The sequence below is a fragment of the Sinocyclocheilus anshuiensis genome, unplaced genomic scaffold, assembly GCF_001515605.1.
Source record: "Sinocyclocheilus anshuiensis isolate Anshui unplaced genomic scaffold, SAMN03320099.WGS_v1.1 scaffold183, whole genome shotgun sequence".
Taxonomy (NCBI): Eukaryota; Metazoa; Chordata; class Actinopteri; order Cypriniformes; family Cyprinidae; genus Sinocyclocheilus; species Sinocyclocheilus anshuiensis.
This window is the reverse complement of record NW_015548309.1, coordinates 1,653,135-1,674,910: the sequence shown is the minus strand read 5'-3', so window position 1 is coordinate 1,674,910 and position 21,776 is coordinate 1,653,135. Positions and strand designations below refer to the sequence as shown.

At 39.6% G+C, this 21,776-nt stretch overlaps 2 protein-coding genes across 3 annotated transcripts in view; one reads left to right on the top strand and one right to left on the bottom strand.

The window, feature by feature from the left end:
- LOC107656325 (ELKS/Rab6-interacting/CAST family member 1-like) overlaps window positions 1–21,776 on the top strand; it is a 298,875-nt gene that overhangs the window by 250,752 nt on the left and 26,347 nt on the right. The window lies entirely within an intron of this gene.
- Window positions 16,610–18,933, bottom strand: LOC107656333 (F-box/LRR-repeat protein 14-like). The gene has a single exon (XM_016444136.1). It carries the CDS (start codon window positions 18,375–18,377, stop codon window positions 17,175–17,177), a length of 1,203 nt encoding a protein of 400 aa, XP_016299622.1. The 5' UTR covers window positions 18,378–18,933; the 3' UTR covers window positions 16,610–17,174.

The window sequence follows — 21,776 nt, the reverse complement described above, 5'->3', positions numbered from 1 at the left end:
ATGGAGTGATTTTTCGCTTCAAGCAGGTGCTCAGCATCTTCCTCGAGCCCTGAAAGGAACCGCACATCCCTCATTAGACATTCAGAATCTAATTACAAGTATCTACGTTCTCATCAAGCTAGCTATCTTTTCCTCATAAAATCTCCAGAATCATCTACATCCCCTCTGCCACATCAACAAAAAAGAGGTGTGTGGGGAGGGGGGACATGATGGTGGCAGTCTTTGATCTGATAGAAGGCCCCTGCAGGGATAGAAGCCTGGGCTGGTGCCAGAACCCCTTTTGGCTGACAGTCTCCTCTGCTGGATGGCAGCTTGAAGGCTTTGGTGATTAATTCTGCTGGGAGGATGAAAGCGGCTCTAGCCAGCGGCTCCCTGCCTCAGAAGGCCAGGAACATGGTCTGAGCCCAGCCCGGCCCAGTGCAGACCAGACCAGCCGTGCCTTTCCCTGTCTGGCCAGCTGCCCGCCTGCCTGCCTGCTGCCTCAGGACCAACCGCGGCAGGTGATGGACCAGGGAGAGCGATGGAGACGGATAAAGGGGGAGGGTGGAAGACAGTCTGATCCATATTGAACAAGCTTTTCTTTTTGTTTCTCCCCCCGTTTCTCCCTCTCTCACTCTCTCTCTCTCTGTTCTGCACTGTTTTATTAGCCAGCATCTTTTATGTTGTTCCACTATGCCATGATAATCCCCTGAGACGGTGCAGCACCCTGTTTCAAACAGGATGTAAGGCACCGCTGACAGCCACACTGCACCAGTGCAGCAAGCCCTGGAGAGTAAGAGAGTGAGAGAGAGAGGATTTGTGACAGATGCAGAGGTGTAAAAAGAAATGCAAAGGATGAAGTACATAGTCGTTTTATCTCTAACCCTGCACACTTTTCTGATATCTTCACCTGGAGTTATAGTATGGGTGGTGTCTGGACTCGTTACAGCTCCGCCCCTTGTTTGTTGTGCATGTAAGCTCCGCCTCCGCCGGAGGGGCCGAAAACAGCCGAACAGCTGTAGGAAGCACAGTTGTATGCATGCAGATTTCAGCTGCGCTTACAATAAAATGCAAGGAAACACGTGCAGATGTTCACTTGTGTGAGCAAGCTTGATTTAAACTGAGTTTGGGAAGATTTTTGAAAATGTACTTAGCTATCCACTCTTCAAATGTTTTGGGTCAGTAAGGTTTTTATGCTTAAATTAATGCTTTTATTCATAAAGGATGCATTAAATTGACATTTATAATGTTATAAAAGTTTTCTGTTTCAAATAAGTTGTTTCTATTCATCAATCAAATGCATCACAGTTTCCACAGAAAAGCAGTAACTGTTTTAAACATTGATAGTAATGAGAAATGTTTCATAAACAGCAAATCAGTATATTAGAATGATTTCTGAAGGATCATATGACACTGAAGACTGGAGTAATGATGCTGAAAATTCAGCTTTGACATCTAGAAAAACTAAAACATTAACATGAGCATAACTTGATCATAACGTGAACACTATTAAAAGATCTAAATTTGAATCAGTATCTTTTTCGTGTAAACAGCTTAACTACTGTCACACTATCACTGGAAAATGTAGTCAAGTTAGAAGCATACTCTCCAGCACTGTATTCAAGCATAGGATCCAATCAATTCTTCTAGGGTAGCAATACTTTGTGCATTATGCACAGATTTGAATGAAACACATAACCTACTGCTTATTATTAATCTTCTTACTAGCAGCTTATCATTGGAAAACGATTTTGAACAGATGCTCATTTCAGATGTTTGTAATCCAGCAGAATCCACCAAATTCTGATCAGACAATGATTTTATTTTTATTTGTTTTGTCTATTGTTTCTGCTGTACAATGGTTGTGTATGTGTTTATGAGTGTTAGGTCCACCTGGACTATGTCACTATGTATTTATGGGGTGTCGGGTCAGACGGAGTAACACAGGCCTGAGGTGCACAGGCTAGATGTGGCTCTTGTTAAGGCCCAGTGAGCAACCAGGGCAGAGCAACCTCGCAGCAGGTCTCGAGGCCAGGAGACAGCGTCGAGTGTATGTTACTCTCCCACCCTTCCCTCGCTCTCCGAAAAGGAAATACCAGATTAAAGCTACATTACTCCAAGACCGGTTTTCATGCTAACTGCCCGCCTCTGTCTGTTCCTCGCATTTTCTTTTCCACACTCTCTCCATCTTCTGTTTCCATTGTGTTTTTTTTTTTCTTATTTTTGTCCCCAAAGACACCCCCTCGTTTTCTCTTTTGGCCTTTTCCTGCCCTCGTTCTCTGCTTCTAGGTGTTTTCCCCCTCACCCTGTGTATGATTCTCTCTCTCCGTCTCTTTTTTTCTCTCACACATGCTCTCTCCTGGGTTTAACATTGTTGGCAGTCTGTGAGAGAGGCAGCAGCCAGGGCTGTAAGCATATCCTGTGGGAGATCAGTTTTCAGCTGTGTGTGTGTGTGTGTATGCATGCCACCGTTGTGCTCTCTCTCTCTCTCTCTCTCTCTCTTTGTGGGGCGGTGGGGAGTTTTTTCACCTGCTGTAGGGACAGACTCCCAGGTCTTAGAGAGGGCTTTACAGTGGGCGTGGAGAATGCTGCTAATGTTTCTATGTGCAGCATGGCTTTAGACATCTACTCTCAATGTCCTGCCTGTGCTGAGTCCATACGGCCCTGCACACACACACACACACACACACAGCCACAGGGGCCTGTAAATGATTAATAGCTTCTCCCTGAGTGGCATCTTGGGAGGCCCTGAGAGAGAAAGAGGCAAAACAAGAGCTCTCTTTTCCCCTCAGCTCCCCTCTCTTCCTCTTCTGAGAGAGTATTCACTCTCAATCCACTGCAGAATGCTAGATTTAAACGAAGATGAGGACATTATTTGTGTGTAATATCTGGAGAAAATACAATGGGGTCCAGAAGCTTGAGACCACATTATCTGGAGTTTAATGTTAAGTTAAGTTGGAGTTAAGTCTAAAGTAATGGTTAAATTAAATCTAGAAAAAAAATTACATTTGAAAAATAATATTTTATTTTATTTTTAATTATGCTCTTATGTATTATGTGCAAAGCAAATAGATTTTTCTTTTGATTTTTTTGTTATGGTTTTAAATATTATTTGTAATTAAAATCAAAATAAAGCATTTTCAATCTTTAAAAAACTAAGTTAAAACTGAATTATTGAATATGAATTATTTTAATTTAATGCATTTAAAAATAGAATCACTTTAAATTTGTAAAACTTCAATTTTGATTGTATTTTTTTTTAATTATGCTTTTAAATATTATTAGTAATAAAAAATCAAAATAGAAGCATTTCAATTTTAAACAAATTGTTAAATTAAATATTATTTCAAATGTTATGCATTTAAATTTGTAATAAAAACAGAAGCACTTTCAGTTTGTAAAAATTATTGTTAAATATTTTATTTCATTTTATTGTTTTTAATTGTTATGCTTTTAAATATTACTTGTAATAAATTCAAATAGAAGCACTTTCACGTTTTCTTTTTTTTTTTTGTAACTAAAAATAATGGAAAATACTCATTTGGATTCCACTGTATATCCATTAGAAAAAAAACAACAACAACACACTTTCTCTGTCTTGCTGTACAGCAGTTGCCGTCCAAACCAAAGTCAAGAGTCTTATTTTCAAAGTCAGGTCATAATGAACTCAACGAGACTGACATTTTCTGTATTTCATCAGGTCCAAAGCGCTGCGTAATGTGGCCAGAAACATGAAAGAGTCTTTCATGCTTTTATGCAAGTTTTATCAAGGCTGAAGCACCAGGGCTTTTCAAGTCACCCAGGATGAGACCGTATGCAAAAATAAGATATAAAATAAGAATATGATAATGATTAGAATAGTGTAATTCCTGTCTCAATATGGTGTAAAGTGACTCTGTGAATATCCCTGATGATGTGTCAACAGCACATGGATTATATAAGGACTGTACTGTGAGCCAATTTGATTATGGTGATATTATGATGTGCGGTGAACGGTGTATATGAATGGTGATGCATAATGAATGTTCTCACATTGATAGTTCTTTTCTTTGCTGAGTAGGTGAAAACCAGCATGTAGCAAAGTAAATAATTATTCACCAGGAGGGAAAAAAGAAACTTAAAAGGGATAACCCACCCAAAAAGAAAATCATTTACTCGCCTACATGTCATTCCTAACCAGCAGTATTGGGGAGTACATAATTTATTTGCAAAATAAATGTAACTGTAATCCTTTACAGTTACTGAGAAAACAATTGTTAATTAAATTACAGTTACTTATGAAAATGTTCACGATTACAAAGGGGGTTACATCTGAATATTTTCTGTAAAAAGCTAGGATATGTTGACTAAAGCGATGCTATTCTGATGAAGGGTGAGTAAAAGATAACAGAGATTTTATTTTGGGGTGAACCATCCCTTCTCGAGTTCTCTAGTATGTCTGTACATTTTCACCTTAAATTCCTTGGGAGAAATTAAAAGTGTTGTTGACATACAGTATAGAGTTATATAATTAATGTGGATAGTATAGGTCATTTCTTTGCAGACTTTGAGCACAGTTTGAGGCTCAAAGAGTTCTTCTGGAAACTGTTGTTTAGCTTTGTACTGAGATTGTATTGATTTATTTTTTTTATTTTATGAAGCACGGCAGCCAGCACACAGGTTTTTATTGTGGTTATATTGTTATGGCATTAGTGAAATTAGAGCTGAGCAGCGGGTCTGCAGTCAAAGGTGAGGCTAAGAGAAGACAAGAGGCCCTGGGATTGAGAGAGGCCAGTCTCCGTCTGTAAGGGCAGACCGAGAGGAGGTGGTGGTGGGAGGGAGAGAGAGAGGGAGAGAGGGAAGGGGTGGAGGAGTGGGGCCAGGAGGTGAAAGCCGAGCTGGAATTTGTGCGGTATGCAGAGAATGATGGGATTTTTCGAGAATGATGTGATTTTTCCTGCTGGGCGGCTGAGAGCTGCTACACTGCTGAGTATTGACCAGCACACACACACACACACACACAAAGAACTGAAAGCTCTATCACCATCACACAAACTCTCTCAATCTCTCGCCCCTCCCTCTTATTCTCTCTCTCTCACTCACTCTCTCTCTCTCACACACACAAGTGCTTCTTCAACTTTAGGCACATTTGGCCCTGTAGACTTTCAGAAAATAAACTGTCCTAAAACGTGCTTTTCACACTCTCACTAGTTTAATTAATTTGTCATTGGCGACAGAAACAGGCATCACAGGAGAATTCTGTCATTTTTCTGAAATATTTGTACATTGTTATAGCACAACTCAAATTATGTGTTGTATTTGATAACATTATCTCTCTCTCACACACACAAGTGCTTCTTCAACTTTAGGCACATTTGGCCCTGTAGACTTTCAGAAAATAAACTGTCCTAAAACGTGCTTTTCACACTCTCACTAGTTTAATTAATTTGTCATTGGCTACAGAAACAGGCATCACAGGAGAATTCTGTCATTTTTCTGAAATATTTGTACATTGTTATAGCACAACTCAAATGATGTGTTGTATTTGATAACATTATGTGGTGAAAATAACATTTTACCATTTTTGGAACAAAATGGTTGAATTTATCTTCTTTGTAACTGAGTATACTTACCTTTGGAAATTTTTGATTAGGGGCAAAATATGTGGCTGTTGTAGAAATTACCATTTTTGGAAGTCATCTTTAAAAAAAAAAAAACATTTTAATAAAAAAATGTATGATTATTTATTTTCTTTTTCTTTTTTTAGATTATCATGCTTTTTATAATATATATTTTTTACAATACATTTTCAAAATGTAAGATTTAAAGTCTGTGTCTGAGGCAATGGTTAAACAAATCATTCTATACATAAAATGCATTTGAAAAAAGATAAAAAAATAAATAAAAGAAAGCGTTTTAAAAGGTTTCCATGAATGTGACCTTCATATAACAAAAAGAACAAGCTGAAATCTTAAAAGAAAGAAAGAAAGAAGCTGTCATTGTAATAAGTATTGAAGTGGTTTATGATTATTTCACTCTTTGTTTAGATTATCTTGTTTTTTTGTTTTGTTTTTTTACATATTTTTAGAAAATAATTCCATAGTCTAAGATTGAGGCAAGAGTTAAACGAATCAATCTACACATAAAATGCATACAGTTACGATTAAAGTCTGGGTCCGAGGCAAAGGTTAAACCAATCATCCATAAAATGCATTTGAAAAGAACCAAAAATAAATTTAAAAAGGCACTGTAAAAAAGTTCCCATGAATGTGACCTTCATATAACAAAAAGAAAAAGCTGAAATCTGTTTTAATAAAAATCAACCATGACAGAAATGTACTCGTAATGGAAGAAACACCCACACTCGTACAAACTCTCAAAAGAAGAGTGTACATCTCCAGCAATCTGCCCTGTCGTTTTTGGATTGTGTTCCTGTCTGTATTGTCATTCTCCTCACTTTTTCTCTCTCTGCCTTTCAGCGATCGCACTTTTCTGACATTCATGCTTTTTTTTTCTTTTTCTCGATGACTAAAATGCTCACACTCTTGTCCTTTGTTCTCTTCTCTCAGTATCTATCAGTTTGTTCTCTTTCCTCCTTCACAATTCTTCTTCCCCTGGCTCACTCTCTTTCTCTTTCTCTTTCTATGTCTTGCTCGCGAGCTCCACCCCCTCACTGTCTCTCTCTCTCCATCTATCTCTCTCTCCTCTGAGCCTCCTCCTCTGCTCCGGCTGCTGGCACGCCTCCATTTCCTGACAGTCACAAGATGGTTATTTCATTTATTTAGTCTTCTTTCCTCCTATTTTCTTTCCGTTGTATCTCTCTAAATATGCGCCATTGTTCAGAATGACCTTATTGGTCATGAGCTGTTCTTGGAGAGCCGGTTTCATTTTAGTTATACAAAGTTGGAGAATTTAATTGTCTACTGTGGGGATCATGAGGTTTGTATTTTCGTTCTAGTTTGGTAGGCATAGTTATCATAACAATATTCAAAATTGGATTCTGGCTTTTTCCCTCGTGGCCAAAGGAAAAGATTCAAAATTAATTGTGCAGAGCCTTTTAAAAACTGAAATAATGTCCACAGTCATTTGCCTTGTTCCAAATCAAGTATATTTCTGGCCAAAAAAAGGCATAAAAGGCTTCATATATCCTTCCTAGAATTCATGAGATATATATAAATATTTAGGCCTATTTATTTATTAAAATTTTATTTATTTCTATTTATACATATGCATTCATGATGTGTGTGTGTGTATATAATGTCTTTACTAGACTAAGCTATTTTAATGGTGAATTAACTTAAAATAACAATTCTGAACAACATTGAGCAACAATTCTCATTTTTTAAATACTGTATATAAGCTATTTATATATTATTTATTTTGCCCAATATTTGTCATGCATACAAAGATGTTGCCTATATACTGTGTTAAAATCAGTTAGGGTGCTGCCTATGTAGGCAGTGATGCAGTTCACTATAGGTTTTCGGAAAGACCAGGCTTGAAACTAGAAACAACTTTACCAGCATTGTTTGCTTTCTTTTCTTAGTTCTCCGTCCTTATTTTATTATGTTTCTGGTTCTCTAGCCCTCTTTTCTCTCTTCTGGTATTCCGGACTGGTCGTATATTAGGATATGAGAGCCATTTTTTTCTTCTTTTGTCTGAAGCAACTTTTGAGAAATTCCTGACTTGACTCCCCCCTTGCCTCTTTGAATGAGAAACTGTCAGTTTAATTGGCTGTGATCTTGTATGCAAAGCTACTTTCACTTATTGCACTCAGATCTGATCCTTTAAATATGGATAAGATGATTTGAGGGGGGAAAAGCACAGGGTCTTCTGCCGCCTGTATGCTTTGAATTAAAGCCAAACACGCCAGGGTTCATCCCATATAATTTTTTTCTCAACCCGTGATATATATATTTTTCCTCATCCTGGTGCAGTAGATTTCCACTTATTAAAAATTCTGCTCTGTCTGAAAGTCCCTGTCTGTCTCTCCAAAAGACTCTAAAACGCATCAGCCGGAAGAATATTGCGGGAGTCGGAAATGGGGAGCAGTGAAGTGGCAAGGCCTTTTTCAGAATCACTTAACGCTCATAAACAAAACACATCTGCAACAAAATATGCAATCATGTCAGCTCTAATCCTGAGAGAGTTTTAGAGAGGCAGAGATGAAGAAAAGAGGTACAAGGAGAACAGGACAGCAGGAGAGACTGTGTTACGTTACATTTATGGAGAAACTCTTTGTGTTTTGTAGGTTCATACATGAAATTGCACTCATACCCCGAATTATTGTCATGATGTGACATACAGTATTTCCAGTGTTGTTATTGTTATCTAAAACTAAAGCGTTTTCATTCATTGAAAGCTAGAATAAAAGTAAAATATGAATATTTGATAAGCTTAAACTTAACTAAACTTAACTGTATTAACTTAAACAAAAATTAGAAACCCCTGGCAACTAAATAAAATAAAATAAAAATAATGTGTTTTTTGAACATTAAAGCATGTCAACATATTTTGATATGCCAAATACATCAAATAATGATCTTTAAAAAAGCATCATATGACCCCTTTAAGAACACTGTAAAAAGATTTTTTGAAGATTATTGGAGTACATTTGACAAGAAAATAGCCTACTATTTTAGTTTCTCTAATTCAATTTCAATGTGTTACTTGACATTTCTTTGTAATTGTTTGTGAAATTTACTAGGAATTTCTGAGTGAATTTTTTCTACACCAAATTTTTCAGTTTACTAAAATTAAAATGAATTTAAGCAAACTATACATTTTTTAAATATAAAACAACATGCATACAAAATATGTGAAATTAAAAAATGACAAAAACAACAAAATTACTAAAAGTTAAACTAAAATGAAACTGAAAATATTTAATGAATGATAATTCAAAATATTAAATACTATAATAGTATTTAAATAATACAAAAATAACACTGCATATTTCTGAGTGTTATAGGACGTGAAACCAAATGGAACTTGATGGAAAAAAGGCAGAAAAAGCTTTGATTAATATCCAAAAACAGCAATTTTCTTTATAATGAATCGTGCACAATAAGACCAGGGACATTTATTAAGAAAGTCCTTTTTATTTCATGTTTTTAAAATTGTTTAAATGGTCCGATGTTGAAGTATTTAGCTTCAGCTGTAGCAGCTCATATCTATGGTAGGAAGAGAAATCAAAGCAGCTTGATGTTGAGGGGCCAGTGTGTGAATTCCCCGCCTGGCCTGGGTTTAATTGAAGTCTTGTGTCATCACAGTAGTAACACGAACGGGTGGATGTTGCTGAAATGTATTAACATTAGTTCCCTAATAGGGTCACTCCAGAGCATCCTTTTTTCCCTCCTTTTTTCCTCCAGAGTCCCTCTCTGGCTTCATCTCAGGCTCCATCCATCCAAACGCACATATACATTTCTAAATATGACTGTGCATTTTTTGCAAACTTGTGTTGTTTTCTATTTAGCCACTCTGACATGGAGATCTCTTGTGGAGCAAAACAAGAAGATTATCCAGAAAATCATTGGCTGTGTATATATCCCCCCTCTCGCCTTCCCACGTAATGCCATGGAATATGTAACAACATTAATCATATCTATCTAAAATCAGGGGCTCTGATACACTCTCAGTTAGAAATGCAATGCAGGGCCTGGAATGGGCTGATAAACATCAGCACAAGACTGAGTTTCCAATTCCTGCCTCAGAATAGACCCTGGGCTGAAATGAGAGGGAGAAAAGGGGAGAATGAGAGAGGGAGATTGAAATGTGGAGGAGAGAGAGGCAGCACTCTCCGGCCCTGTGTCTGTCGGCGTGAATGAACCATGTGACAGGACATGTCGCGTTGAGTGACAAAGCAAAAAAAAAGAGAGAGTGAGAGAAGTGGCAGCACAAAAGTAAAACACTATCCACAGTTTCCCAGCATCCAGCCTCAGTGCAGAGAGAGAAAGAGAGAGAGGGAAACAGGAAGGGGGGAGGAAGAACAGATGGAAAAAGTATAGTCTATGCACAACAAACAGGACGTTAGCGTGGCAGATATGTGGGTTTTATGAGTAGATATATGCAGGTACATGTGTTTCATTAAAGTTGTGTGTGTGAGAAAAGAATAAAGAATGCATGAAGAGACAGTAAACTTTCATGTCAGGTTTGATGTCATTAAGTATGATGGGCCTCTTTCTTGACCAATTGCATTTTGGTAATTTGCATATGTAGCAGTTGATGATTTTAAGTAAAGAACAACTTTGATTTTTGTCTTTGCCTCAGATAAAGCTGTTGTATGAAGAAGATGTGCTCTTTAACCATTTAAGGTTCTTTATTGGCATTTTTACGGTTCTATGAAGAACTTTTAACATCCATGGAACCTTTCCATTGCACAAAAGGTTCTTTATAGTGGAGAAAGGTTCATTAGATTATTAAAATGTTCTTCACACTAAGAAAAAGATTAAGAACTGTTCACTGAAAGGTTCTTTGGGAAACCAAAATGGTTCTTTTATGGCACTGCTTGCGAAAACTTTTTGCTTTTTGTCCATATCGGAGCTTGACAGCATCCTTGCCCATTTGCTTTCATTGTTCTAGATTTTCTTTTACATGCAATTTTCTAAATCTCTCCTTTTGTTTCCTACAGAAGAAAATGGGGGTGAATAAATGACGAAGTACCCCTTAAAATATTGAAAAGTACATGGAGAATGCAAGAAACGTGAAGAATAATGTTAGAGAACAGGGCAGAGATGTCAGAAATGTAAAACGGTTGAAGATTTGGTGAGATAGAGAACGAGGAGAGAGAGAGAGAAGGGGGAGAACGAATGCTCTGCATACCACATGGTGATAACGTCAGACACTTTATAAATGTCCCTGGCTGAGTCAGACCACTGCCTTGAGGCAGACACAAGCTGAGCCTCTCCAAGTCACACTCAGAGCCTTTAAATCTCAAAGAGAGAGAGAGAGAGAGCATGGCATTTACAGTGGACTGAGAGAAACGTGATGGATGGCCATCAGAGAGTGAGAAGGCTTCGTCTGGAAAAATGAAGGACAGAGAAAGAGAGGAAATGAGATGAAAAATGGGCTCGGTGCTGCCTGGTATGTTTGGTTTCATATTCCTGCATCGCCCACAGCTTTTTAGCTCGGCCCAAATGGCCAGAAGCAATGCAATCATCTTGTAAAGCATTTATTTTAGGAACAGAAGTACCGCTTCACCCTGCTCTTTTTTCTAATTTAAGCCTCTCATAACAATCATCCTGAAGTACAGTAATTTTGCTTTGTCATTATACAGGACTTCATACGGTGAGTGTCTTGTCTTGAGTCTTCAGCTGTGAGGAGGAAAGTTACCTTCAGTCAAAAAAGTTCTAGTAGTCAGCTCTTAAAGTAATAGTGCACCTAAAAATGTGATATTTGGGGTAAACCGTCCCTTTAAGAGCAAAACCATTTGAACACATTATTTGTATTTCTGTGCATACCCACCTTTAGCAACTGCAGCCACTTCCTGTCAGCAGTCCACTTTATATGTTCTTTTGAAAAGCTGAAACAATGGTAGCTACCTTTTTGCTGACGCTACAGTTTAAACTTACTCTTTAAGCTAGTGGGCCTGGTGCATGTAGCCCTGTGGGTGCGGGTGCGTTAATAAGCAGCTAACTGCCAAAGCAGGATCTTAATATGATTCACTCATCTATATTGCATCCTGTTTTTAGTTATACTTCTACCACCATTAGAAGTCTGCTGTCCATTTTAGTAACAGTTTTACTGCTGTTTTTGTGCTCAGGTTCTAGGAATAATGAGAAATTACTTTTAATAGTAACTTAGAGAATTTACATTCCATTAATTCAGACTGTAGCATATTTTCAAGATGTTCAAGAAGCAGCCATTTTCCTCTGGCATTTAAATGAGGAAAAAACTAAAAACGAAGAGTTCAATCAGGCAGTATGAAGCTATAAGTGTTCCTTCTCCCCCTGCGCTCTCCTGTATTTGTGCATTTGAGCCGGTATTGAGAGGTGGGCTCAAGAGAGCCCGGCACTAAACTTGATCAAACCGGTCTATTTGTCTTTAAAGCTCCCGAGACATGCTTCACTTCCTGTTGTGTAACACTGCCTTTTCTACATCTCTGACTGAGCCACGCAATACCAAGGCCCAAGAGGGAGAAAATAGAGGCACAATTCTATTGCTGTTCAACATGTTCCACTTTGAACATGTAGCTATTTTCACTCTTCCAGAATATTCCGTTCTTTCAAAAGCTGAATATTCTACAAAGTCTGGCATCATAACAGACATGGAGTTTGTGCATCATTTTGAAAGAAATAGTTGACACAAAAATGACAATTTCGTCATTTACTACCCCTCATGTTGAATTTCAGTTCATAGTAATTACATTCTGATCATATGGCATTAGAAGTAGTTGTTTGGACTACATTTATGGTGTATTTTTGAAGTATTCAGAGCAAAGCGATCATGACAGAATTTTCATTTTTGGAATGAGAGATCCTTTAATATTTTTATCATTCATATAAAGATCCCATTCATTCTTTTATATGCCACAAATGCAGTTTGTTTCTGTCATTCACATGATACATGTCATCAATCTGCGGTATGGCACTAAAGTCAGTTTTCTTGTAATGGCTGTGGTGCCATGTTGGATTTTCTGCTTTTCTTGGCAACACAAAGCTTTTTTAATACCTTGCTCAGGATACATCTTTATTCCATTTCAACCAATAACTTTGATCTAACGTCACTCTGAAAAAAAAAGCGTCTGGCAAGCTACAAATTCCTCTGGATTTATAAACCTATTGGACCTACAGTGCTTTTTGTATATGAAGTGCTTGAAAACTTGTCTACCTAACCAAAGCATTATGGATGAACCTCTTAGATCATTCGAAATGCCACGGCGGTTTAAAAATATATCCTCCTGTGGGGTGCGGCTCAGTTGGCTGTGTGGGGTCTCGACAGATGTGACAACCAGAGGCTGCTGTATTTCTGTGAAGAGGTTTTAGCTACAGAAGTGTGCATCCCTTCGTCATCCATCTCTCATCCACTTTCTTCCTTTTAGTGCTCACTCCCTCTCTCTCTTTCCATTGCTTCCCTTTTTGAGTGGATTCGGGCACCACACACAACACTTACGCCCTCTCTACCACCCACACTCTGAGTAACAACAAATCTCCTCCTGTGCAGTCGGCCTGAAGCCCGGACACACACACATGTACTCATCTATCAGCTTACCTTTTCAATTATAAAACCAAGCCACAGAAAAACATGCAGGCTAAGAAATAAACCATTTTCTTACACAATTTTGTATGTTCACAATCATCTCTTCCCTTTTACCTTCCTGTTTCCCAAGCATCTCTTCCTGTTTTAGCTAAAATACATGCACAGCATGTATTCTAATGCATAAATATGCATTAAAAATTATTTTTATTTTTAATGCATTTTTTAGTTCATTTTATAGAAGCTGTTCAGTCAGAATTTATATTCGACTGTAAAAGGTGCGCCTGACAGTTTGAGGTCAAGGATTAACGCTAAAATGGGCGGTTTATAAGCAACAAAGCTTCCAATCACTGGTTGTCTTTTTTCCTCCATATCGTTTTTTGTTGTGTGGTGTGGTTTTCAGTCTCGCGCTCAAGTTTCTTTCATGCACAGACCTCCTGCCTCCAGAGTGCTGCCAGAGAGCTGCATTTCACTGCATATGAAAGCAGATATGATCCAGAACATGTGGACCCGTCACCTACTACAATCAGAACAAAGGGGAAAACTGGCGCAACACAAACCTGAGTCCTATTTTTTTTTAGAGAAAAGAGAAAAATAGAGTCTAAGATACTGAGTTTGTGTGTGTGTGTCTGAGAGGATAGAGCTGCCAAACACTCCCTAACAAGACATAACACATAGTTCATTTTCCTAAATTTTGCCTAGAATTTGGACAGCGTCTGTGGATTTTGCATCTAAACTATAAGGGACATTTTTGCAAATTTGTTTCTGTCTCTGCATGTGTGTGAAGGGTGGGGTGAGGGTGACAGATTGGGTCTCCTGGCTCCGGCCCCTCTGTACTCACACTTCCAGCAAGGTCACATGACACCAGTCAAACTCTGTCACAACCTCACCGGGGGAGAGCTGGCAGCAACAAACCAGAGCAAACCTAGACGATACTCGCACAAACACACACAAATCTACATGCCTTTACCTACCTTTTCATCTGGCTGCTTCAAAAAAAGCACTACACCAGTCAAACTCTGTCACAACCTCACCGGGGGAGAGCTGGCATCAACAAACCAGAGCAAACCTAGACGATACTCGCACACACACACACAAATCTACATGCCTTTACCTACCTTTTCATCTGGCTGCTTCAAAAAAAGCACCTGACGTACAGTTTGTGCTGTAAACCAGTTGTGTGCTTGTAAAAATGCCATATGGCCGTCATCCAGTCCGCAGTGTGAAAAGACCACTGTGAATTAGTTATAATGAGAGGTATGACTAAAACCTGACAGCCATGTGAGACAGTTAGCCATCATACGCCTTTTCAGAGTTAATTCCACTCTTTTCAAACCTAAATCCCTCAGTGCGCCATGAGTCACAAACACAGTCAAAAATCAGAATTTGCTGACTCGGAAGCCACAGAAGAATCTGTTTAACCACCAACACGTGACCCTACAATTGTGCTTTATAAAATCCTGTTTCAAAATTGCAACTTAAATAAGTATTGTGAGTTCAGTACAAATTAAGCTTAAATGAGTATTTATGGCATAATGATCTTCTTAAAAAAGATCGGTTACAATGAGGCACTTACAATGGAGGTGAATGGGGCCAATCCGTAAATGTTAAAATACTGTTTCAGTACACTATAAAATAAAAAGAAAGAAAAAACTGAAAATGTACAGGTAATTGTCTGCCAGGGCATTGTCTTTTAATTTTCTGGACATTTCCATTCAATGTAAAACACAAGTGCAAAATTTAAAATACAGGTATAACACCTGTAAAAAATCAATATGGAAAATTCAATACAGTATATTGTGCCCTATTTTTACAGTTTTTTGGGGGGGAGGGGGGTTACAGTGTAGCATAGCGTAAAGACATAATATTCATGTAAATATGATTCTAACATTTTTTTAGTAAACTTATATCCAGTTTTATAACTTCATTGCAATTACAATGCAATAAACCATACAATGACTGTAACAATTTAAACTGCTTTACAGCTCAAATGATGCAGATTTTAAATGTAAGTGCTTAAATCTCCAAATATTGAAAAATAGCAATCCTTTAAAAATACTGCCATTTTACGTTTTTGCTTTAGAAAGAAAGAAAACAAGGGACAAATTTAAATTATTTTAGTGGTAATAAACATTATGCCAAAAACTGCTGTTGATTGAGCTAAACTTGTACTGAACAAGGAACTTCTCTTTTAAATTATTTTTCCTGCAGTGAAAAAGTTTCCTGTTGCTTAATTCATACAGAGTGAAGCTTCAGTCTGAAGAATTTGGTCTCGTGCAGAATGAAGCAACAGATTGTTCTCTTCGCTCACATGCCCTTTGCATTTAGCCTTATGCAGTTGTTCTGAATGAATAAACACCAGTGCTACACACAGAGACACAAACCTAAAGCATCTCTCATGCCATGTTTGCAAGACGGTGCCAGTCTCAAGTCAGTGTTCTTGCACCGCGTACTTTTTTTTTTTTTTTTACAGAGCAAAGTCAAACAGTGACTCACAAATTCCTGTCCATTTTCCAGCGATGTGGCAGGCACGGCTTTCAGCCACCTTTCCTCTAACCCTGACTGCAAACATATCAGACTTTCGTTGTGATTTTCAAATCAAACAATAAGTGAATTTTATCAGATGCTTAGATTTTGTTTTGATCTGTGCTTGATTTAGGCTGTCTGGGCAAATCACATGGGCCAACTAAAATGCCTGGAACTTCAGACAGGAGCAAAATAACCCCCAACCCCACCTTTCTGGAACGTTCTGAAACTTCAAAGCGTCTCACTGTAACCTACAGACACCTTCAACCACAGGTGCTGCAAGGGAGAGCTATACAGGTCGCTGCTAATGTTCTGACTGCTTTGTTAAAATTCCCAGCAGTAAAACCGAGCGGTATTTTTATTTTTAAAAAGGTGGTGTGAGATTTCTCACTGGTGTAATCGTTTCTCTGTTCTTCTGCTCTGCTTGCTCGGTTCAGCAAAATCATAAAATAGTGTGGTTTTTAAACTTTAAAGAAGATCTATGTGAGCAACATATCTGAACATCTGACAAACAGCTCCAGTTGTAAAAATGCAACAAAAACTGTAGCTCCAGGGAAAGAAAATAAAATCTATGAACTCAGCAAAGTTAGTAAAAAGAGGTGGCGGTAACCTTCAGAAGGGCTTAAATTCTCTCTCACTCACTCTCTTCAAGCGCTCAGAGCCCCGTTTAAATCCTCCACCCCTCTGGGCGGTGTAGGGGAGCAAAGACTAAAGGCCTGTAAAATTGAGCAAAAACTAAAAGAGATTGGAAATATAAAAGCTTAAGTGTACAAACCCAGTATTTCTGTCTGTCTTTGCATAAGGGTAGTTGACATATAGCATGTCCATTCACTTTTGAAGATTTTAGTCTTGTCATTTATACAATGTATGAGGAAAAATGTGTGACTTGGGACTGGTCACTATTTCTTTCTCATTTTAAAACACTACTTCATTTTTTTTTAAGTACAGATATTGCATATAGACTCAATTAATTTAAGATCACAAAATGGCATTGTTTAATAATTACAGATGATCTGAAGAATTAAAACATTTTAAGGTGAACTGTCACATCACGGGACACTTGCAAAACTGCTTGAAATTTGATGTCAACTACCTATAGACTTGTTTTGAAACGCCTTTTGTTGGCTATCTGTAGGAAGGGAAATAAAAAAGGTAGTCTGAATCCATCCTTTCTTTCAGTCTTTTTGCTTTCCTTAAGCCAAAGACGAGATAAAGGGGGAGGGGATTGTTTTTCTAGGCACAAATTCTCATTCTTAAGAATAACAATATAATACATCTAACGAGGTAGCCAAAATATCGCGAGACTCGTGGAGGTTTAATATTGCGATTTGTTAAGAAAAAAAACTTTTTTTGTGTGTTAATAGCAATAACTGACACATGTATCACATTCAGCATTTTAAGCCTCTTTTTATGTACTTTGCTCTATTGAAATTCACCCATCCCCCTCCCATCCTCCTTCTCTCCCTCCCTCCCTCCTTCCAGAAACCCCCCAAGTTTCACCTCACTTTCTCACTTTCAGTCATCTGCCAAAGGCCCAGGTTCAAAACTTTAAGGCAGGGGAGCTGCGTGATCCTCTCCAGTCCCCTCTTAGTGATTTTCGTACATCCATACAGGTCGATGCCGGTCAGATGCGTCAAGTGGTCTGCGATCAGCTCCAGTCCTTTGTCTGTAATCCGCACGCACTGGCCGATGTTCAGCGTCCTCAGCTCGTGCATTTGGCGCACCATCCTGTTGATGCCATCGTCACTGATGTGGCACGAGCACAGCGACAGCGACTTGAGCTGGTACAGGCCCTGCGCGATATAAGCCAGGCTCTGGTCGCCTATCTTGTCGCAAAACGACACGTCGAGTCCAGAGAGTCTCAACGTGCCCATGGCGAGGTGCATGATGCCCGTGTCGCTGATGTTGTCGCACGAACGCAGATTAAGGCTCCACAGGCTCGTCATGTGAGAGAGGTGGATCATGCCAGCATCCGAGATGCCCCCACAGAAACTCAGGTTGAGCACTTTGAGCTTGGTCAGGCCTTTCGAAATGTGCTTGAGGGACAAGTCCGTCAACTTCTGGCAGTCCTGCAAGGTCAGGTATTCCAGACTGAGGCAGCCCTCCGCCGCGCTCCGGGTCATGCCGGCTAAGTGCCCGATGCCCACGTCCGACACATGCCGGCAGCTCCTCAGATTAAGACTTTTGAGTCTGTGCAAACCCCACGCGATGAGCAACAAGCCCGTGTTCGTGATATTACTGCAGCCGCCCAGTTCCAGCACCTCCAAGTTTTTCAGATACTGCGCTATTCTACCCAAACTGGAATCCGTGATCTGCTTGCAAAGGCTCAGATTGAGCACCCTCAGGGAAGGGATCTCCTGCACGAACGCGTGCCCCAGGCCGTTATCCGTTAAGTTATAGCAGCCGCTCAGATTCAAGCTCTCGATGTTGGGCATCCCCTGGATCACGTAGCTGAGGCTGCGCCGCAGGCTGAGGATCTGTACGCGCCTGATGCCTCTCGCCTGGAGGCTGGGGAACAGGGACGGGTTCGCCCGCCTCAGATGCAGCTTGGCTTCCACCCCTCTCCACACGGACTTGTGGTAGGACGCGTCCCTCCACGTCGTGCACACTTGGGCCACTCTGCCTTTGTCCCTCACGTCCAAGTAGCTGAAAATCATGGCTAAAATCTCCGGGAAGAGGCACGAGATGTGCGTCTCCATCTTCCACACGCGCTCAAGAAAACAAACGGCGGCAAACCCCCACCAACGGTCACCGTCGCGGTTGGTAGTCCCCTCAGGAGAAAAAAAAGGCTTTTAGAAAGCTCCCCAAGCTTTTCTTTTTACATTTAACTGTGTAAATCGACAACTCTCCGTCCCGAGTGAGCCTTTCGGTGGTGTGGGAAGGATTCAAATGCAAAAATACCCCCCCAAAAGACGCTTGATCCGATTCAGATCGACAGCGAACGGGCGGTCAGGCAGCGCTGCTGCCCGTTTGGCGCTTTGATAATAGTCTTCGCTCGACCCGGGGATCCAGACGGTCGTACATTTTCAAAAGATGTCTAAAACTGCCACGAACCTCGGGAGAAAATAAATTCAGTCCGCTATCAGATAAAAGAGTGAGGTTTCGTTTTGCGTTTGTGCTCCGCTCGCACTCATTGCCAAGCCGAGGGGCTTCCTGCTGCCTTTGTCTGATCTTTTCAAACTGACTTGGCAGGGCCGCCAGCACAGAGCGGCTGCGGGGGAGACGAGCATATTTAAACCCGTTAAAACCGCGCAAATAGTTTAAGAACAGTCTGAATCTTATAAAGCAGGACCGCACAGGATTTTAGTTACTGTCCCAGTCCTGGTTCTGTTTTGCTCTAAACTGTTATGAAAGAAATACGTGTTGTGGGTGTTTGTCGCCCCCCTTTTTGAAAGCAAAGTGGTTTAACCCAACTCAGCTGGAACAGTAAGAATAGTTCCCCTGGAAACCAACTTCTTACAATTCAGTTCGCTTTACCCTTAACCCTTAAGCTTCCGTGTCAGATGCTGGTATTTTTTTCAGTTGTTATTTCAATTTTATTTATTATTAGAGTGAAGTCACTTGTTAACCTGACAATTTTCGCTCAGTGTGTAGATAACAGATTTTTTTATGTGTATAAAACGAACAATAGAAAGGGCTCATTGTGAGCATTTTAAATATTACAAATTCCTATATTTAACATTAGTTTAGTTACAAATGTAAATAACATTTTGCATTGATCTTGCCATTTCTTAATTCCTTACAAGCTGTGAAAATTTGTCTATTCCTGTCACGATTTTTACCTATTATAATATAGTCACTCTTTCGTTCACTTCTTTCTCATTATAACCCAAACAAAAAGGCACGCAATGTTAAGCTCTGTGAAACTGGCAGTAACAGTTAGCCTTTTTGCCCCGTCAGTCTTACGTAAGGTCGGTTTTATTCCACCTTTTGAATATTTCCCCATCTTTGGGCCTCAGGCCCCCCTCTGAGGGCTCTTTGGCATTGTTAGCTGATATGACGGGAGCATTTGCAGAAGGTACTGGAGTGTAGCAGAAAGAAGGAAGAAAAGCAGCACACACACGTTTGTGTTTACAAAAGAAAATGCAGCACAGCACAACTGACAGCACAAGTCCAACCCTCCCCACTCCGGCTTTCTGTCTGTCTCGAACCTTCTCTCAACCTCACCACATGTGTCTCTCTTCAATAAATGTCACTTTTTTTTTTCTTCCCGCTCCTTCCGTTCTCACTGTTTCAGGTTATAATTGTATAAAGCACAAAACTCTATCCAGCATTATTTCTGAAGTAGCTCACAGTCCTGAAAGTTCCCATAAAATTAAAATGGATCCTATTCCATGTTCTTACTGTGTTTTACTTATAAATGCACTTTATTTCAACAAAAAAAGTATCAATCTTTAGTCAAATCTCGCTCACTGGTCCCTCTTATTTTTATCGCCCACTTAACCATTTCATCTTTTTCTCATCAAACTTCATCTTTAACTCTGAAATATGTGCTGTTACTGGAAGAAAAACGTGCTGTGGACGCCATTTCATGCTGACGTCAAGTTGAATTCATGCACTCTCTCTGACAGACAGATCCTGGGGCTTGTATGGTGGACAGATGAAGGGCTCTGAATGCGCGCTGAGCCCCGATGCCCAGCATGTAAGGGGGCGAGAGGTCTGTGACAGCGGCCCCTCTCCCTGGCTCCTCCAGCCGGCCTCACCGCCAGAGAGGAGGGCTGCTCCAGAACTGCACTGCTGTGAGTCAGAGACTCTCAAAGCAGGCCTGCAGAGCCAAAAGCAGGACTCAAGCTGCTCCTGGAAATAAGCAGAGAGAGAGGGAGGAGGGGACGAGCGAGAAAGGCAAGGGAGGGGATTGATTTAGAAAGCAGGCGAAAGCTAACAATTAAAAAAGACGCACTCGCCGCAGAGTGACGGCGCTATTTATTTAATAGTTTATGATCATTCTAGCTAAATTGCACCAAGAGAAAGCAAAATAGATGGTGAAACGGAAAGCATATAAGGATGTTCTGATCTAAAGTGGAAGAAAAACAAAAGATTGCGGTGAAGGAAAGTGAAAATGAAGCTGAGAAACAGTGAGAACTGGAAGGACAAGTGCTACATGCAAATGAGAAGGTGTTGTAGGACCTTGCAAAAAAAATAAAACAATAAAAAAAAGATCTGTCATGTGATTTGATGTGCTGATTCAGGGGAGGGAGATAATTGGATAATTGCATGCCACAGAACTGCGCTGATAACTGCGCTTGGGGCAACCGTTTCCTAGGAGACATAGGCATGTGTCAACATGCTGTTGAAAGCTGACACCTCATGAATAGATTTTAGGCTACTTTGTAGTTTCTCTCTCTCTCGCTCAGCTCCTTCACGGAATCGTGTATGACTCCAATCTGCTTTTTTGTTTTGCAAGCGGTGGCAGTTTGAGGAGAGATTTTGGCGGATGTAACTTGCACAATTGCTCGCATACATCTAGCTAGCTGAATGGGCTTTTCATGAAATCAGACAACAGTTTCTTCTACGGCAAGGGAAGCTGCAACCCAGTTGGGGTACTACAGGGGAAACACCAGGAAGCCGATGCTCTCGGTGTCTGTGTAAAGAACAGGCGATGATGTAATACTCTCCCTGCATAATGCATTGTAATGGTAATACTGCTACTGCTACAAAATGAGTCCTTTAAAAAGTCCTTTATTTTCCCATAACATTTGAATTCTTTGCTCTGTATGTGTCATATTCGTGCACTTTTCCTCTATAGACAGCCTGATGGACTGAGGTGTTTGCTTTCTGCTGCAAAGTTTGTCTATCAGAGTGTGAATCTTTGATACAGAAATGCAGCAATATGTAGTGTGATGTAGAAGGCAAGTGATAGTGTTGTTTGCATTTTTCATAGATATAAAACTGTATTGGTTTATATATACAGTCCAAAAGTCGGAGACTGCTAGTGAAAATGCTTCTACATTCTTTTCTAATTTTAAAATGTAGCATTTTTAATTACAAACATTTTAATTACAAATTATAACAGTCTAACATTTTCAATTACCAATTCTAACAATGACAAATCAAGTAAAATTACGTTTTTAAAATTAACATTAATTTCAACCTAATAA

What these genes read in the sequence shown, in the direction of transcription:
- LOC107656333 (XM_016444136.1), bottom strand. Translation starts at nt 18,377, where the DNA reads ATGGAGACGCACATCTCGTGCCTCTTCCCGGAGATTTTAGCCATGATT.